The following is a 20,923-nucleotide window of genomic DNA, read 5'->3' as shown; positions in this document are numbered from 1 at the left end:
GACCACAGTACCCAATAGTTTTTTTAACCCTCTCTGCCCCCTTCTACTCTCCTCCAAAAATTTCAAGTATTAAAATCAAAGGAATATGGAGATTTACCCTTTTCCCAAGAGTAAGATGTAAAGATTACAATTTTAACTAATGAAATCCTAATTATAGTTACCTCTTATCAGTCACAAATGCTAAGATGCTTGAAGGGATGAAGTTAGGTAAGAAGAAAAAGGACTCTAGAAGGTTCCAAGGAAACATCTGCAACTGTCAGAATTTCCTTCAGAGCAGCTATGACCAAATCACTCAAAATTACAGGTCAGGACTCATTTAAAACACACAACCCATATGTTGCTGACTTTGGCTCTAGAAAAATATTGATATACCTTACTTTTTTACACTGTATTTGTTTAATACAGAAACTGAATGCAACAGTAATTATGTTTAGGCATAAAACTCCTTCTATCAATATTATATAGACCATCATTCTAATAGTGCATTTTAAAATAACGATATATAACTTAAAATAAGAGTCTTCAAAAACATACCTGTCAACAATCGAGCTCATTTTACTACAGCTTACGGTAAACAACATAACATACTACGTTTTCGTCTTGTAGTAGACATTTGTACTTCTCCTTATGTGAAAAGAGAAATATATGGTCATTAGTTTTCTAAAAATCTTACTTCCACAAAGTTATCCTGAGAAATACTATATGTTATCACAGAGACTTCAAAACATTTTGTTTGTACTGAAGACTAGAACATTATCTTCAAGCAAATACCTATGGCTGAGGTACATTTGAGGCTTTTTCTCCCCTCCTAAAAAACAACCACAAGAAAAAAAGTAATTCAGGCTCATATAAACTTTCTCTTTACTATCAATCAAAATAAAACAGACATTCTCAATATTCAGTATATATTTGACTATATAACTACAAATAGTCTGTAATAACACCATCTATTCAGCAATAAACATTTGTTGAAAGCCTATTTTCTGCTAAACAGTACAGCAGGCTTTGAGTACACAACAGTGAAAGACACATTCCCTGCAGGAAAAACTGCAATTGAGCAGGAAGATAGATATCTAAATAATTATAGTAAGAGGTATAATGAAGGTATATACTGTGTAATGCTATCACTGGGCAAGGAACAATTATGTGTACCCATGGGAATTAGAGGGGGGACACAAGAGGAAATATTCTTCATGACAGTAAGTCTGTCAGGAGTCAAGATTCTTTTTAAAGCAAATATGGTGCAGGGACGGGCAGCATCACCATCCTCTGAGAGCTTGTTTTCAAAGGCAAAATCTTGGGCCCTATCCCAGCCTTAACAACCAGAATCTACATTTTCACAAGGGCTCCATGTGATAACTTCTCACTTAAGTTTCAGAAGCAACAGGCTGAAGGACAGAAACAGGTAATAGGTGAAAGAATTTTAAGCTACAAGAATGGCAATTTGTAAAGGCAAAGGCCTTAGTGAGACAAAAGAATATCGTATTTGAGAAACTAGGAGGTTTAGCATTTTCCTTATGAAAAACCTGGCATGTTACAATTTAAAGTTTTAATTATGAGACCATAAAGTGAGAATACAAGTGGTAAACTGGCAAAGGCAAGTCAAGTACAGGAGAGTCTTACTATAAAGAGTCTCATACCGAATTGAAGGAAGTAAAACTTACTGCTTTAAAGCTGGATCACAAGCCTAAAATTTGTCTCTTTATATTCTATAGGTTGAGTATCCCTAATCTGAAAACCTGAATAGCAAAATGCTCCAAAATCTGAAAGCTTTTGAGCATCAACAAAATGTTCAACATTCAAAGGAAATGCACACTGGAGTATTTCTAAACCAAAGAAGATTAAAGATATTACAAGAACATGAGATTCTAAACATTCGGTCACTGTTTTTAAATGCACCTTCATGAGAGGAAAGGAGAATAACCCTGGTAACATTGCTGCATTGCCTGTATGGTTACGGCTGCAGAAGTAGAACTGTGAGGGGCTCAGAATATTTTTTTTTCTTTTTGTTTTTGAGATGGGGTCTTACTCTGCTGCCCAGGCTAGAGTGCTGTGGCATGATCATAGCTCACTGCTGCCTTGAAATCCTGGGCTCAAGCAATCCTGCCACTTCAGCCGCCTGACTAGCTGGGATTACAGGTACTCGCTACCATACCCAGGACTAAGAGTTTTTAAAAGAAAATGAGTGGCAGAGTCAAAGATAGAAATAATAAAATAAAAAGAACTAACACCAGAATGAAATGTTGTGATTTCAAGTGTCTGAGGTAGTATCAGCAGATGGAACACAGAACTACAGAATTTTAGAGGTAGAAGAGAATTTAAAGACCACCTAAGTACATCCCTCTGGTCCAACAGACATATTTATCTTCATGGTAAAAACTGAGGCTGATTCTATCACTTGAACAAGAAGAATAGTATAAAAGTAACAGGGCAAATTTCAGTGAATTAAAAAAGAATTATTAACAGTAAAAAGTTTAAAAGGCCAGATCTGAGCCTTTTAAGGCACCCAGTAAGCCATCAGTATGGCTTAATTATCAAAAGGTAGAAAATAAGACAAACTACCAAAAAAAGGGCGGGCGGCGGGGGCGGGGGACTGGCAACGCCAAGAATTAAGGGTTATACTACAGGAAGAGCCTTGCTGACTGCGAGAAGGGTGAATCTAATATAGTTTAGAAGATATAGGCTGATGCTTCATTAGGCTGTTTAACTACTGTTGTTAACAATATTCTTCTAAAAATTATTTGTCGTCTAGCTAATAGAATATAAAAATCTCTTTTTTTTTGAGACAGGGTCTCCCTCTGTGGTCCAGGCTGGAGTGCAGTGGCGCGATCTCAGCTCATTGCAACCTCCGCCTCCCAGGTTCAAGCGATTATCCTGCCTCAGCCTCCTCAGTAGCTGAGATTAGAGGCACATACCACCAAAAGCCAGCTAATTTTTGTATTTTTAGTAGAGATGAGGTTTCACCATATTGGTCAGGTTGGTCTCGAACTCCTGAACTCCAGTGATCTGCCCGCCTCAGCCTCCCAAAGTGCTAGGATTACAGGCTTGAGCCACCGTGATCGTTCAGATACATCTCTTAACAGTCGAGCACAAGATCTTCATCTTTCCAGTCAATTGACAGACACACTTTACTTAAGGGAAAGGGAAAGGAATAAGTAAAATAGGGTGGACATGCACCCTAAAACAAATGTTAGAAGATTTCCCTAAGCTTTTTTAAATGGTGTCAAATTAACTTTAGCGACAAACTGGTAAGGTGGAACAGCCAAAATATTTTGTTTCCAGACTACTGCAGGTCCCATGCTTTCAATTCAGAAAGAGACTAGCTAGAGTCACACTTGTCCATGGTGTGCAGTCTAAGGATACAGATGCCATGCCACTTCTCTACACAAGCTGAAGTGGAATGTCAAACATATCATCTAATATAGAATAAATTTCATTATATTTTAGGTTCGACATGATTAGACCACAATAATAGGCAATGTCTTTAAAAGGCTCGGTTGCAGTTACTGGAATCCAAAATTCACCAGTTACATTTAAAATAACGAAAATAATGTAACTGGATTGTTTGTAACACAAAGGATAAATGCTTGAGGGGATATCCCATTTTACAAGATGTGATTATTACATATTGCATGCCTTTATCAAAAAATCTCATGTACCCCATAAATATATATACTAGGTACCCACACAAATTAAAATTAAAATTAAAAATTCCAAAAAACAAAGTTCCCCAATTATAAAGGATCAAGTTACAGCTAGGAATCGAATGCTCCTTTACTTAAGCAACTTGAGATCAGAGTTATCTGGTGATATGACTTCCCAGCTCAGCATGCATCACATTACTATTTTATTCATACACATGCACACTTCCCCATTCTCAGTATCAAAATTTTGGTTAGGTGGTTATATTTGGAGTTAACATCATTTTGACTCTGTAAATGTCAATTCAGAACTGAGCCACAGAGTATACTATAATTACTTTTCCTTTTGAGTTTTTCCTAGAGTTACCGTTTTGTTGTTTACCTAGTTTTGTTTATACTTACTACCAACTTAGCTACAAATTCTTCCCTGTCTAAATCTACTATTTCTTCAAACACATTACACATTCTACCAATTTCACCTTCTCACAGTGGTATCACTAGAAATCTTCCAACCTGTTTCTATTGGGACTGGAAACTATCTACTAACCTGAGGACCAGCTGTCTTCTTGTGACCATTATTCATCATCATCCTGGTGATTCCCTGGGTCTCTAGTTAGGTCATGTTCCCTGTTACTTGTATCCTATGCCTTCACCTTTTTTAGTTTATTTCTTTATTTTTGTTGAGTAATTCCTCCATTAACTGCCTAAGAAAGGGGACATGACAGGTAAATTTTTTTAAGACTTCGTAAGTCTAAAACTGTCATTAGTCTATCCTTAATCAATAGTTTAGTTGGATACTGAATACCTGGTTGAAAATCACTTTTCCCTCTGAATACTGAAGGCTTCACTATCTTCTAGCTTCCAGTGTGGTGTCAAGAAGTGCAAAGCCATTCTGATTACTGATAAAGGATTACATCCTTTATCAGTAAAATAATATGACCTGTTATTTATCTCAATCTGAAAGTTCCCTTGTTTCCTAAAGTTGAACAGTGATGTACACTGTTTTGGCTTGTTTTTGTATCTGTTCTGGTCACTCAACAGGCTTTTCCTAACTGGTAACTCTAATTCTGGAGAGTTTTCTTGAGTCGTTCTCTATTCCTTGTTTTTCCCCTCTATCTCCTCTCTCTCCTTCTGGAGCACTTATTTGAATATTGGAGATCCTGGACAGTTGTAATTTTCTTATTTTTTCTCTATCATTTTCCATCTCTTTGGCTCTTTGCTCTACTTTCAATAGATCACTTTACTTTTCAACCCTTCCAATGAGTTTTTCATTTCTAATTTCATTTCTTATTGTTTCTCATTCATATTTCATGGATATAGCATCCCTCTTAACTTTATCTAAGGTTTGTGTTTAATTTTCACCTGCCTAACTGCTCTCCATTTCCCCTAACTTGGTGTTTTACCTTTTGGTTTGGCCTTTATCTTGCACATAAGAGGTTTTTCCTCAGATGTCTACTGATCTCTGAGCATGAATTCATATTTAAGGGTAAGCACTAAAAAAACTGGAGCTCTGTGTGATACAGCTTGCTGACTGTTAACTTTATTGTAGGGTTATCAGGTTGAAATATTGATTTGGGGAATTCTCAATGTCAGAATCTTTAGATCTTTTCTTTTAAGATGATTATAATTCAGAGAAAAGAATTATGTATCTTCTCAACTCTTGCCTGAAGAGTATAAAAACCTGGTACCCTGGGTTCTTAACCCTTCTATTTTTAACTTGTTACCCCCATTCTCAGCCATGTTTGAGGCTCCTTTATTTTATTCTTACTAGGGAATAAATCTACTGACTTCTGCTAAGATAGGAAAAAGGTGGCTGCCTTGGTTCCAAAGCTAAGAAAAGGACCCATGGAATATAATCACCCCTTAAATAGATTTGCACAAATTATCCTGTTTTAGTTCCACCATAACTCATATTTCCAGAAACAGTGTTTTCAATTCAAGAAAATTATAGAGGTTCTATAGTGCCAAGAAGTTTGTTTCTCAGCTTTCCCACAGCGGGCTTAGGATCCTGGGATTTGCAAGAAAGTTACTATGCTCCCTTTTGCTTTTCAGTTCCAAATTTTGTTGCCATTGTTTCTTCTCCATTCTCTCTGTCCTGTGAAGTTATGTTTTTTGTAAGACTCTTTTTACTTTAGCTTCAGTGAGGTCTCAAGAGAAAATAAAATTTAATTGTATTGTTTGCCACCTCTAACCAGCAGTTTCCCATATTCTTTCTTCATCACTCTTAATTAGGCTTTCATCTCTACCACTCCACTCAAATTGCTCACTCTTAGTATCCAAAATCTCCATATTGCCAAGTCTAATAATGGCTGTTTATTCTCTATTTGACCATTAAGTAATATGTGATGTAGATGACCACTTCTGCATTTATTAAGTACTTTCTTTTCTTGGTTCCAGTGACAGAATATTCTCCTGCTTTTCTACTCATCTTGCTGGCTGCTCCTTCTCCTCTAATTAATACTGGCATGTGCCAGGGCTGAATCCTTCTCAATCTGTATATACTTCCTAGATAAATCGCACTTCTACATACCAGTGACTCCCAAATCCACACCCCTAGAATAGACTGTCAAATGCAGTCAGATATCCAACTGCTTTTTAGACATTTCTACAGATTTTAAAGGTGTCCAAAATGCCATATACTTAGAACACTTAACTTTCTTCTGTAAATTTGCTTCTCTCCCAGGTTTTTATTTTGTTTTGTTTTTATTATACTTTTAAGTTCTAGGGTACATGTGCACAACGTGCAGGTTTGTTACATAGGTATACATATGCCATGTTGGTGTGCTGCGCCCACTAACTCATCATTTACATTAGGTGTATCTCCTAATGCTATTCCTCCCCACTCCTCCAACCCCACGACAGGCCCTGCTGTGTGATGTTCCCTACCCTGTGTCCAGGTGTTCTCACTTTTCAATTCCCATCTATGAGTGAGAACATGCAGTGCTTGGTTTTCTGTCCCTGTGATAGTTTGTGAAGAATGATGGTTTCCAGCTTCATCCATGTCCCTACAAAGGACATGAACGCATCCTTTTTTATGGCTGCATAGTATTCCATGGTGTATATGTGCCACATTTTCTTAATCCAGTCTATCACTGATGGGCATTTGACTCCCAGGTTTTTTTCCCCAACCTGATCTCCATATACTCTCCCCATCACTTACTATATTCCAGTCACATTATGCTCTTTATGTTCCTCAAACATTTCACTATCTTTCTTGTTCTCACTACCTATAAAGCTCTTCTCTCAGATCTTCACACAGCTGGCTCCTTTTGCCATTCAGATCTCAACTAAAATCCCCTTTTTCACATAGGCTATCTCTGACTGCCTAATGAAAGCAGTCACCATTCTCTACCACATTATCCCTTTTTTGTATGTGTAAGACAAGGTCTCACTCTGTCTCCCAGGCTGGAATGCAGTGGTGTAACCACAGCTCACTGTAGCCTCAACTTCCTAGGCTCAAGTCCTCCTGCCTCAGCCTTCCAAGTAGCTGGGATCACAGGCATACGTCATTATGCCCAGCTAATTTCTAAATTTTTGGTGGAGACGGGGTCTATGTTGCCCAGGCTGGTATCAAACTTCCAGGCTCACGCAATCCTCCCACCTTAGCCTCCCAAACTGCTAAGATTACAGGCACAAGCCACTGTGCCCAACCTTACACTATCCATTTTAATTCTCTGCACAGTACAAACCACAAATTTCTCACTTGTGTATTATTTGTCTTCCTCTAGAAGGCAGTTTTCACAACAGCAGGGACAGCTTCTGTCTTGTTCATCACTGAATCCCCAGTATCTAAAGTAATTATCGGAACATAGCTGGTACTACGTTTGGTGGTAAATTAACACACACAAAATTTTTTTTAAATTAAACTTTCCTTAAATTAGTGTGTGAAAATAGTTCATGGATTTCTTTTATTTTTCTGGAAAAATATCATTTTATGATGCATTCTAAGATGCACCTTTCTTTACCTTTTATACTCTTTGGATCTTTTAAACTGATTCTTCAGGAAACTGTAAGTTCAAGGTTCTGTTCTATATGACCAACCGTAAGTCTCAGAATTCTGTTTAAACAAGAAAAAATGTTAGATTTATTAAACTTACATAGAAGTTTATCATTAAAAGGGTTTTAAAATGATTTTTAAACATAAAATTTAGAACCGTCACAAAAATGTATATAACCAATTTTAAATTCTATAAATTATTTCTAAAAGAAAACAAAATAACTTAAAACATCATGTATAAACTAAAACAACCACTTAACTCTGGCACGGAAGTTAAAATGTAAAAGTATTAAAAAACTGTAACTATGAAAACATTAATGAGTATACAATATAAAAGGATAAAATTGTGACATCAATAACAAGGGGAAAGTGAGAGAGTTAAACTTTTATATGCAATTGAAGTTAGATTGTTATAAGCTTAGGATAGACTGTTTTAACTGTAAGGTGTTTTTATATATAAGCCCCATGGTAATCACATGTGAGGATTCACACAAGAAAATGCGAAGGGAGTCAAAGCACAACTACACTAAAATAAATAAATAAATAATAAAAAATAAATTAGAAAAGAAACATACAGAAAAACAGGAGGAAAGGAAAAGAGGGACAATAGCACTACAAGAAAGAAAGAAAGAAAGCCCTTCTCTATCAGTAACTACTTTAAACGTAAATGGATTAAACTCCTCAATTGAAATACATAGAGTGGCTGAACAGATTTAAAAAAAAAGATCCAACTACATGTTGTCTGCAAGATTCACCTCAGATTTAAGAACAGAAGCTGAAAGTGAAAGAATGGAAAAATATATCCCATGCAAATGGCAGCCTAAAGAGTATGAGTGACCATACTTAGATAAAATACATGTTAAGTCAAATACAAGAGACAAATAAGAGTCAATTCATTAGGAAGATATAGCAATTATAAATATATACATACCCAACATCAGAGGACCCAAATATATTAAGCAAACATCAATAGAACCGAAGGGAGAAATAGCAATAGCAGATGCAATAGCAGCAGGAAATGTCAATATCCCACTTTCAATAATGGACAGATAATCCAAGAGAAATCAAGAAGGAAAGCATCGACTTAAACAGTGTATCAGTACAGTCATCCTTCATTATCTGAGATGGACCGGTTCCAGGACCCCCCCACCAAATATTAGCATGAAAATCTGCAGATGCTTAAGTCCCTTATATAAAATGATGTAGTATTTGCATATAATCTATGTGCCTCCTCCCCTATACTTTAAATCATCTCTAGATTACTTATAATGCATAATACAATGTAAATACGATGTAAATAGGTGTTACACTATATTTTTTTTAATTTTTATTATTTGTAAATGGTTTTATTCTCTGAATATTTTTATCCACAGTTGGTTGAATCCACAGATGTGGAACCTTCAGATACAGAAGGCCAACTGTACAGACCAAATGGACCTAACAGACATACACAAAATATTCCACACAGTAACAGCAGAATACACATTATTCTCAAGTACACAGAGAACATTCTCTAGGACAGATCACTTAACAAGTCACAGAACAAGTTTTAACAAATTTAAGGTTGAATTACTAAGTATCTTCTCTGATCACAGTGAAATGAAAATAGAAATCAGTATCAGAAGGAAAACGAGAAAATTCATAAGCAGATGAAATTTAAACACACTGTTGAATAACCAAAGAGTCAAGGAAGACATCAAAAGAGAAATCAGAAAACATCTTGAGACAAACGAAAACACAACATACCAAAATGTATGGGATGCAGCAAAAGTGTTCTGACAGGGAATCTTATTTCAGTCAATGCCTGCATTAAAAATGAAAGATTCCTGCCAGCAGGTGTGCTTAAAAAAACAAAACAAAACAAAAAAAAAACTCAAACAACCTAACTTTACACCTCAAAGAACTAGAAAAAGAACAAAGCCCATAGAGAGCAGAAGGAAGGAAATACGATTGGAGTAGAAATAAAACAGTGAATAGGAAAAACAACAACAAAACAAAACAAAACCTAAGAGTTGTTTCTTTGAAAAGACTAACAAAATTGACAAACCTTTAGCTACCCTAGGAATAAGAGAAGACTCAAAATCAGAAATAAGGGGAGAAATTACAACTGATGTCACAGAAATAAAAAGGCATTTTTTTTTTTTTAGACAACTCAATAAATATACACCAACAAATTGGATAACCTAGAAAAAATGGGTAAATTCCCAGAAATATGCCATCTACCACCAAGGCTGAATCATGAATAGAAATCTGAACAGAGTTCACAGCACCTTTATTCATAACGGTCTAAAACTAGAAACAACCCAGATTTCATTGACAGTACAACAGATAAACAAAATGTGGTATTCACATAATGGAATGCTACACAACAAAGAGAAGACTACATGCAACAGCACAGATGACTTTACAAGAGAGTACAGAGTTTTTTTAAGAATAGACAAATTAATCAATGATAATAAAGTCAGAATGATAAAATAAAAAAAGAAAATCTGAGCAGACATGTATAACTTGTAATTATATTGAATCAAAAACTTTCCAACAAAGAAAAGCCCAGGACCATATACACAACTTCACTGAAGAATTCTACCAAACAGTGAAAGAATGAATACCAATCCCCCTCAAATGCTTCCAACAAACTGAAAAGGGAACACTTTCAAACTCTTTATGAAGCCAGCATTATGCTGATATCAAAGCCAAAGACACCATAAGAAAAAAACTACAGACAATATTTCTGATTAATATTGATGAAAAATTCTCAACAACATACTAGCAATCCAAACGCAATAGTAAATTAAAAGGATTATTCAACATGACCAAGTGGTATTTATCCCTGGGATTTGAACAAGGTTCAACATATATTAATAAAACCAATCCATGTGCTACATACCACATTAACAAAATAAAGGATAAAAATCATATTAGGGATCTCAACTGATGCAGAAAAAGCATTTAGCAAACTCCAATGCCTATTCATGATTTTTAAAAAACACCATTCAACAAACTAGGAATAGAAGGAATTTATAAACCAGGAAAAGGAAGAATTTATCTTTCTTAAAAAACAAATTGGTTTGAAAATTATGCCCTTGACCCAGTAATTTCACTTTGAGAAATAAGAAAATAATCAAAGATGCCTCTAAACTTTTATATTCATTGAGATATTATTAAAAATAATAAAGCTAGGCCAGTCACAGTGGCTCACGCCTGTAATCCTAGCACTTTGGGAGGCCAAGGCGGGTAGATCACTTGAAGTCAGGGTGGACCAGCCTGGCTAATATGGTGAAACCCTATCTCTACTACAAATACAAAAATTAGCTGGGCATGGTGGCACACACCTGTAATCCCAGTTACTCGGGAGGGTGAGGCAGGAGAATCGCTTGAACCCAGGAAGCCGAGGTTGCAGTGAGCTGAGATAGCGCCACTGCACTCTGGCCTCAGTGACAGAGCGAGATTCTGTCTCCAAAAAAATAAAAAATGAAATAAAGACAGTAAAGTTAGAACAAATTTGAATGTCTAACTGCATTAACAGTGGCATGAAAAGATATCAGACATAAACCTGAATATACCAAAAGTATCAACTGTAATTGCTCCTAGGTAGTTTATGGATGGTGTTTTTTTGTTCCTTCTTTAGTACTTTCTAAAATTTCTCCCATGAACATGCATTACTTTTATAATCAGAAAACTTAAGTGCTGCATTTTTTTTCTTTTTCTTTTAACTGTACAATACTAAGGCCTAGCTATACATGAGAAGGCTAATAAGATAAAACACAACCTGTTATCTATTCCAGAGAACAAAAACTTAATTAACAGAGACTATTTTTCTATGTTCTAGTCATTTAAAGAAAAAAAAGTTTCATCTAGTTAATAATTTTTAAATTATTAATTAAAAATGGCTAACTCAGGAATTTGAATTTTAAAAATTAAAACTACAGTTTTTCCCTAACCTAATAACCTACTGACCCACTAACCTACTTTGGAATTTAGATGTGTTAATTCTCATACCGCAGGTATTTCGGGAACTGATGGATCTATTAACATTAATTAAAAGTAGTGCAGGCCGGGCGCGGTGGCTCAAGCCTGTAATCCCAGCACTTTGGGAGGCCGAGACGGGCGGATCACGAGGTCAGGAGATGGAGACCATCCTGGCTAACACGGTGAAACCCCGTCTCTACTAAAAATACAAGAAAATTAGCCGGGTGAGGTGGCGGGCGCCTGTAGTCCCAGCTACTCGGGAGGCTGAGGCAGGAGAATGGTGTGAACCCGGGGGGGCGGAGCTTGCAGTGAGCCGAGATCGCGCCACTGCACTCCAGCCTGGGGCACAGAGCAAGACTCCGTCTCAAAAAAAAAAAAAAAAAGTAGTGCTGAAATTTAATTGACTGGTATAATACAAAACCCAAGCAACAAACCTTAACTACGTTTATTACCATTTATGAAAAATTCTAACTTGCTTCTGCGGATTACTGATTTTGTATTATAAATGAAATGATAATTATTTTAAGAGAAGAACTATTTCAACTTGCAAAGAAAGGCCCAAATATTTAATACTTTTTCGATTCGTTGTTTAATGTATGAAGAAAAAATGAAATTAAACAGTAGTTCTCAATTTATTCAATACTGAAAGTATTAGCCAACTCTACAACCAATATAAGGTACTGGCAAAATAAAACACATATTTGGTTTTACAGCTATCTCTACGATCAATTCAAATTTGAAAACTGACCTGTAAGAATAACAATCACATCCCAAACCATTTTGGGGGGGTGGGTGGTTAATTCTACTTTTTTAAAAATTATTTTTAATTTTATTATAATACTTTAAGTTCTAGGGTACATATGCACAACGTGCAGGTTTGTTACGTATGTTTACATGTGCCATGTTAATGTGCTGCACCTGTTAACAAGACAAACATCAACTGATACTATAACTCTAGCCTGCTGAATGTCAAGATGTGAGATATTCACTAAACCTCATTAAATACACAAAAACTAATAAATTAACACAGTTCTCTAAGTAGAACAATACTATTCCAATGATTCGACTAATATATATATAATAAATATTATAAAAACATATATATATATTTTTTTGAGACGAAGTCTTGCTCTGTCACCTAGGCTAGAGTGCAGTGGTGCAATCTCGGGTCGCTGTAAGCTCTACGTTCCTGGTTCACGCCATTCTCCTGCCTCAGTCTGCTGAGTAGCTGGGACTACAGGTGCCCACCACCATGCCCAGCTAATTTTTTCTATTTTTAGTAGAGACGGGGTTTCACCCTGTTAGCCAGGATGGTCTCAATCTCCTGACCTTGTGATCTGCCCACCTCTGCCTCAGCCTCCCAAAGTGCTGGGATTATAGGCGTGAGCCACCACGCCCAGCCCCTAATATATATATTTCAAGTAATGTCTGAGCTTTGTATTCATGTAATAGACTGATCTTGCCCAGAGAGTATAGGAGCACCTTACCCCCTTTTCAGAGATAAGACTGAGGCCTACATCTGTCCTCAGCCTCAAGTAAGACCCACAGAAAACCTAAAGGTGGAGGGAGAGCGCAAGCCTCAGAATGAATTTCACATGGTAATCAGGTACCATAAACCTGAAGCTATACCACTCTACACCTGGCCTTCATCCTAACACCAGCAGGAAGAAAGAGGGAGCCCTGTGGTAGGCAGAACAACAGCCTCTGAGGAATGTCCATTCCCTCCTCCCTGGACCCTATGAAGATGTTACCTCATAGCAAAAAAGGACCCTGCAGATGTGATTAAGGGTAAGGATCTTGAGATGTGGAGATTATCCTGCATTATCCTGGTGGGGTCCAAAATAAGTGAGTTCTTAAGAGGGAAGGACCTTTCCTAGCTGTGGTTTGATATACCAGAAAGAAGGGTCAAAAAGATGCCAAGTTAAAGGCATAAGAATGATACAATGGACTATAGGACTCGGGGGGAACGGTGGGAGGGGGGACGAGGGATAAAAGACTATACATTGGGAATAGTGCTCAAGTGATGGGTGCACCAAAATCTCAGAAATCACCACTAAAGAACTTATCCATGTAACCAAACACACCCTATTCCCCCAAAACCTATTGAAATAATAATTCTTTTAAAAAGATGAAAAGTTGCTGGCTTTGAAAGTGAAAGAAGGTGGCCACAAGCCAAGGAATTCAGGTAGACTCTACAAGCTGGAAAAAACAAGGAAACAGATTTTCTCCTGAAGCCTCCAGAGAGAAAGGCAGCCCTGCTGACACCTTGAGTTCAGGCCAGTGAGATTTGTGTTGGCCTTCTGAGCTGTAGAACCATAAAACAATAAATTTGCATATTAAGTTTGTGGTAATTTGTATGGTAGCAACAGAAATCTATACAGAATCTGGTTTCTCTCGATAAACCTGGCTCTCACCAACACCTCCCTTTCAATATTTACAGCAACCTGAATAGGAGATCATCAAAGCAAATCCCATTAACATCAGTCACCAAGAAATGCCCAAGACTCCCAAGGCTCGCCATCCCTATATACTTTCATCCCTGTATACTCTGTATGTCTCTACACTGACCCCTTTTCTCTTCCACCCCCAATTCCCAAAATCTTTTTGCTGTGTCTTCTGGAACTCATGGTATGTATCGTCGTTAAAATATCCTATTTCCTCAGTATTGTTGTTGTACACTCTTCACTTTTCTTGTACCAACTGTAACCTCTCTCCCCCTCTAGGAGTTCTGCTCTAGCTCCAGCCCTTTCAAACAATGGCTTCTCTCCCATGTGAGAGAAAATATGTTTTTTCTCCCATATCTCAGATGACCAAGCCCTGGTGGCGGGGTGAACTTCCTTGTAACTCATTGTCATTTGTCATTCACAAACCCCAGGATAAGCCCCTTCACTCCACGAAGGGTACTACCATCTCCAATACCTCTTTTGAATTTCAGTGTACACAAAATGATCCCCCCAAACTGGCCAGTCAGTTCCTTGATCTCTTCTGCAACAATTTTTTGTTCCACCCCACCCCCCACTCATTCTGCTAGTGTTACCCCAGAATTCTAATAACCAAAAGATTAACCATTACTAATAACCAAAAGACCCTCTGTATCCTCAATTTTAAGCACCTAACCCCTCTCTCTCACAAACTGGGATAGCATGTGATCCACTTGATGCAAAAAACAAACACAAGCAAAAAAAAAAAAAAAAAAAAAACTGCTGGGCGCAGTGGCTCACACCTGTAATCCAAGCACTTTAGGAGGTCGAGGCGGGTGGATCACCTGAGGTCAGGAGCTCAAGACCAGCCTGGCCAACATGGTGAAACCCCGTCTCTACTAAAAATACAAAAATTAGCCGGGCGTGGTAGCAGGCGCCTGTAATCCCAGCTACTTGGGAGGCTGAGGCAGGAGAACTGCTTGAACCCAGGAGGCGGAGGTTGCAGTGAGCCAAGATTGCTCCACCACACTTCATCCTGGGCGACAGAGTGAGAGGCCATCTCAAAAAAAAAAAAAAAAAAAAAAAAAAAAAACTGACAATATAGCTCTAACTTATTTATGCTTGGTCTTTAAAAAAAAAAAAAAAAAAAGACTGTGTCAGCTCATAATCTTTGTTGGACCCTCAGTTTCTCTTCCTAGTAAAGGCACAAGGGAGTAAAGCAAGTTTATTTGATATGATAGGGAAGACTAAATATAGTGACAGTCAATGATTGGTTAGGTTGTTAATTATCTTCTATGAGAAATGCTTCATTCTTTTTCATGTTTCTCTAAACTCTAGCCTTCCTTACCACTGAGTCCTTTATACACTTATCATATTGATAAGCTATTCTGTGGCAAAATGTGATGATTGCTTACCACTCTAATATAGTTCAAGTTGTGCTGACTATAAAAACTTTTTAAAACTCTGATTTACAGTATTTACTAACACAAACACATATAACGCAAATAATGAAAAACTTGTTCAGGGCTCCAAGGCTTCTGAAGATTATTTATCACATTCCAAGACACCAATTTTCCTTTCTAGCTTTAGTATATTTCTCCTTCCTCATTTCCCATTCTACCTTACTGTACACAGACTCCTTATTCTCCAGCTACAATAATAAGGAATCACGTCACCATTCCTAGATAGTAGAAAATAAAGACCTCTACGTAAAACAAAGGTTTGTCCATCAGTACCCAACATACTATCAACATAAATGTCTTAATACAATAAACTGGAACTGACCTTCACAGAAAATCATATTGTCATTCACATCAGGATTCAACTAATCACAATATAAACTTTATGTTATTAGTGAAAAACTGAAGAGGTACTATGTGTTTCCTATGGCCTCTCTAAAAATTATCACAAAGTTAATGGATTAAAACAACACAAACTTACTATCTTACAGTTCTGTGGGTGAGAGCCCAATACAGGTCTCAGTGGGCTAAAATCAATGTGTTGGCAGGGCTCAATTCCCTCCTGGAAGCTCTAGCAGAAAATGTTTCCTTGCCTTTTCAAGCTTTAGAAGCCACCCATATTCTTTAGCTCATAGTTCCCTCTACCCCATCCTCAAACCAGCAGGAGGCCAACTCCTTCTCAGGCTGCCATTTCTTCCGCCTCTTTCTTCCCTTATTACATTAAGCCCACACAGATAACCTAAGATAACCTCCATATTTTATGGTTAACTGATTAGCAACCTTAATTATTCCTTGCCACGTACCCCAACATAGTGGCAGGTTCCAGGAATCAGGATATGAATCTCTCTGAAGGGTCAGTATTCTGCCTACCATGTACCATGGACCAAGAAGTCTCTGTTTGGCAAAGACAAAATCAAATTTTTTGGGGGGAAAAGATGAAACATCAAAGGATAATCTGATCTATTAATAGATAAAAGACTACAGTACTATGCCAGTAGTTCCTAACTTCTAAACTATCTTATCCTTTCATATTTCTTAAAGGGAATTGGAAAATAATGTGTATGACAATTCAGGCTGCATGAGTTCAACTGTAACTATTTTAACTTTATTGCTATATGGTAGCAACAGGCTCTAAGCATATTTTTCTGAACAGAAAAATCTGTCAATGTCCAAATGAACACTACGGCATATTTCCCCTTTTGGAAAATTGTTACACCATAAACAAATATGATATAATTTATATGCACTAAACAGATGTCCAAAAAAGATGAATTAAACCCCAGACTTTGTAGAAGTCTATTTTTTTTTTTTATTATTATTATACTTTAAGTTCTAGGGTACGTGTGCATAACGTGCAGGTTTGTTACATATGTATACTTGTGCCATGTTGCTGTGCTGCACCCATCAACTCGTCAGCACCCATCAACTCGTCATTTACATCAGGTATAACTCCCAGTGCAATCCCTCCCCGCTCCCCATGATAGGCCCCGGTGTGTGATGTTCCCCTTCCCGAGTCCAAGTGATCTCATTGTTCAGTTCCCACCTATGAGTGAGAACATGCGGTGTTTGGTTTTCTGTTCTTGTGATAGTTTGCTAAGAATGATGGTTTCCAGCTGCATCCATGTCCCTACAAAGGACACAAACTCATCCTTTTTTATAGCTGCATAGTATTCCATGGTGTATATGTGCCACATTTTCTTAATCCAGTCTGTCACTGATGGACATTTGGGTTGATTCCAAGTCTTTAAAAAGTCAAGAAACAACAGGTGCTGGAGAGGATGTGGAGAAACAGGAACACTTTTACACTGTTGGTAGGATTGTAAACTAGTTCAACCATTATGGAAAACAGTATGGCGATTCCTCAAGGATCTAGAACTAGATGTACCATATGACCCAGCGATCCCATTACTGGGTATATACCCAAAGGATTATAAATCTTGCTGCTATAAAGACACATGCACACGTATGTTTATTGTAGAAGTCTATTTTTTAACAGGGCAAATGTATGTAGATTTCTGAGATGGATCTCCAGAAAAAAAAAAAGAGAGATACAGAATTTTATCAACCTAAAAAAAGTACAGAATTTCATTAGTACTATAAATCCTCTAGGGACCTCTTAGGAAATACGATTATTAAGTAGTAGTATGACCATACTAGGCTTAGAGCTAACTCATGAGATATTTAATTACAACTAATACGTATAAATATAAAGACAATGTTTGACGTATTATGCACTACATCTATGAGGTCACCAGAGCCACTTAAAACACCACCAAAAAATGCATCAAATTTCAAGGCCACAAGTACTCCTCTTTGTGCAGTAATCCTTTCACTGAAAAGATAGTTGTTTTGACTTATTAAAACTCGGGTAAACTGCCAGTTGCTTTTGTGTAGCAAAGTAGGCCAAGCAAATGCAAAATCATCTGAAAAGTATTTCAAAGAAGTTTAGATGCATCCTGAACTACAGATAATTCAGGGAAAAAAAACTACCATAAAGCATGTCTTCCTCACTAAAATAACCATAATATCTAAGTTTATGTTTAGGAAAAAATGTACTCCCTTTGAACTAGAAGGTTTTGCAATATATAATTTATACATGTTACCTGTTTCTGCTTATCTTTCTGTCCCTATTTACTTTCAAAGCATTCAAATTTAAAAAATTGATCTGTTTAGTTCCTTATTGTTATTATTTTAACCCACTGACTGTTTGATCCTTACCCTAAAATGACAAGGTCTGGGAAAATGGCAGGCCAAGATGGTATCTCAATCTGTGGAGTGGCAGGGGAAATGGGGCTCAAACTGCACAGGTCTTTGCATCACGTAAGTAGGTCACGTAAGTGCATCACGTAAATATAGGATAAATGAGGACATGTAGATAGTACAAGAATCCACCAGCCAGAAGGCCTGTGACCAGGTTTCACAGAATCCAACATGGACATAACAAGTGTATTATAGAACAGACATATATACTCTTGATACAGAAGACACAAGATCTGATGAGATTTCTACTGATTCATCTTTAGGCTCACTGACTCTTCTGTCATCTCCATTCTGTTATTGAGCCCATGCAGTACATCTATATTTCATATATTGTATTTTTCGGCTCTGAATTTTCCATTTGATTATTTCATATGGTTTTTATTTTTCAGAGAACTATTTTCCCACTCATTTCAGAAGTGTTCACTTTTACCTCATGAGCATGAGTACTTTAAGGCTTTTTTCTGATAATTCCATCATCTGCATCATCTCAGAGTTGTCATCTGCTTATGTTCTTTTCCCTTTAAAAATGGTCAGATTTTACTGTTTCTTTGTGTGTCAAGTAATTTTGGATTATATCCTGGACATTCCAGATATTAAGTTATGAGATTCTAGGTTCTATTAACATCCTCTAAAGCAGCAGTCCTCAACCTTTTTAGCACCAGGGACTGGTTTCATGCAATACACTTTTTCTATGGACAGCGGGGATGGTTTCTGGACAAAACTGTTCCACCTCAGATCATCAGGCTTGTTAAGTAAGATTCTTATAAGGAGCATACAACCTAGATCCCTTGCACTCACAATTCACTGCAGGGTTCACGCTCCTATGAGAATCTAATGCTGCTACTGATATGACAGGAGGTGGAGCTCAGGCGTTAACGCTCATTCACCAGTCACTTACCTCCTGCTATGCGACCTGGTTCCTAACAGGCCACAGTACCAATCATTTCTTCAGTTTTCAAAGCCTTCACTCTGCCTGTTCCTAACAGGCCACAGTACCGATCATTTCTTCAGTTTTCAAAGCCTTCACTATGCTGCTTGAATACATCCTCCGCATGCATCTCTCAGGGGCAACTCTGGGATTTGAGCAGTGGTTTATGACGTAGTTCAGCTCTCTAGGTCTTTGCTATGTTTCTTTCGCTCTGTTCCATGTACATGTAGCTCATGAATGCGGTAGGACCTTTGTGCGTTCATACACACAATTAGGGAATCTCCTCCCATATTATTTCTCTTCTCTCTCAGATTTCCAAAGCATGCTCCAGCTTCCAGAGTTCTCTTTCCCAATTCCTCTGGCCAGAGAGATGGCTTTCTTTTTGGGATTTTAAGTGCAGGTACCACTATGGCAATGTAATTTTACAAATGGAGATGGTCTCAAGACAGGGCTGGGAGAGGGGAAAAAAGGGGAGACCTTTCCTTGTCCTATGACTAGAAATACAGGGTTTCTCTTGGAGTTTTTGCTAACTGCTGCACTCGGTATGTACTTCTACAACCCAGCTTACCATTTGGTTAAAGCTGGATAACAAAAAGAAAAAAAATGGTAAGCTAAGCACTATACAAGCTATACAGGTTTTCACTTCCCTTCTCAGTTTGTCTATTACTGTTTACTTTTGAAAGTCTTCAGATAATTGTTTTTGTTTCTACCTAGAGGATTTTTGTTGTTGCTGTTGTTTTGTTTGGCAGGTGGGGAGAGGGGCTGTTTTCAGATAGGGCCTCACTCTCTCACCAAGGCTGTAGTGCAGTGGTGTGAACACAGCTCCCTGTGGCCTCGACCTCCTGGGCTCAAGCAATTCCCTGCCTCAGCCTCCCATGTAGCTGGGATTACAGGGACACACCATCATGTCCTGTTAATTTTTAACTTTTTAATTTTTTGCAGAGACAAGATCTTATTATGTTGTCCAGGCTGGTCTCCAACTCCTGGGCTCAAGCAACCCTCCTGCCCTGACCTCCCAAATTGCTGGGATTAAAGGTCGTGAGCCATAGCACTGGCCTAACCAGGGTTGTAAGTTCTAATCAGAGAGGCTTACTCCACTTCTGGCTATCCAGTATGTTTCATCCATTTCCCAATTAAATTTCACCTAATGGCTTTACTAGTCACGACTAATTGTTATCTAGAATCATTATTTCATTAGGAGTATGCACTGTGGTGAGTTTGTAAGCCGATCATTCTCCAGTGTTTCTGTTTGTCTGTTTTTGTGCTTGTTTTTGAGACAGAGTCTTCTTCTGTCACCCAGGCTGGAATGCAGTGGCACAACCTCAGCTCACTGCAGCCTCGATCTCCTGGGTTCAAGTGATCCTCCTGCCTCAGCCTCCTCAGCAGCTGAGACTACAGGCACGTACCACCATGCGTAGGGCTAATTTTTGTGTTTTTAGAAGAGACGAGGTCTTGCTATGTTGCCCAGGCTGATCTCAAACTACCAAGCTCAAGCAATCCTCCCGCCTCAGCCTCCCAAAGTGTTGAGATTATAGGCATGGACCACCACACCTGAACTCCAACGTTTCTTAATAGCTACAATTCTTCTGAAGATATGCTTTCCCTCTTGACTATTTGGCAGTCCTGGAATATAATCTGTACAGAAAAAGATTAATAAATGGTTGATTTTTTCCTTTCACTTACCAATTATTTTCAGAATAATAAATTGGTGTCTATGAGGGATTTTTAAAGAATTATGAATTCTTGAA

General features: G+C 37.7%; 1 protein-coding gene across 19 annotated transcripts in view; it reads right to left on the bottom strand.

Annotated features, from left to right (window-relative positions):
* Positions 1-20,923, bottom strand: part of CLOCK (clock circadian regulator) — a 121,376-nt gene that overhangs the window by 55,651 nt on the left and 44,802 nt on the right. For 8 of the 19 annotated variants that reach the window (XM_005555258.5, XM_015450461.4, XM_005555261.5 and 5 more), the window contains 2 exons: positions 7,607-7,698; positions 535-624 (listed from right to left, as the gene is read on the bottom strand). In XM_005555258.5, the coding sequence (XP_005555315.2) occupies positions 535-581 (47 nt within the window). In that variant the 5' untranslated portion in view covers positions 582-624; positions 7,607-7,698. Of the gene's footprint in view, positions 1-534; positions 625-2,964; positions 3,132-7,606; positions 7,699-20,923 lie in introns of all 19 variants that reach the window. The other 11 variants (XM_005555262.5, XM_045392600.3, XM_065545180.2 and 8 more) reach the window with 2 other exon arrangements.

Source organism: Macaca fascicularis, chromosome 5, assembly GCF_037993035.2.
Source record: "Macaca fascicularis isolate 582-1 chromosome 5, T2T-MFA8v1.1".
Classification (NCBI taxonomy): domain Eukaryota; kingdom Metazoa; phylum Chordata; class Mammalia; order Primates; family Cercopithecidae; genus Macaca; species Macaca fascicularis.
Note: the sequence above shows the minus strand (reverse complement) of the source record. Positions and strands in the feature narration are given on the sequence as shown.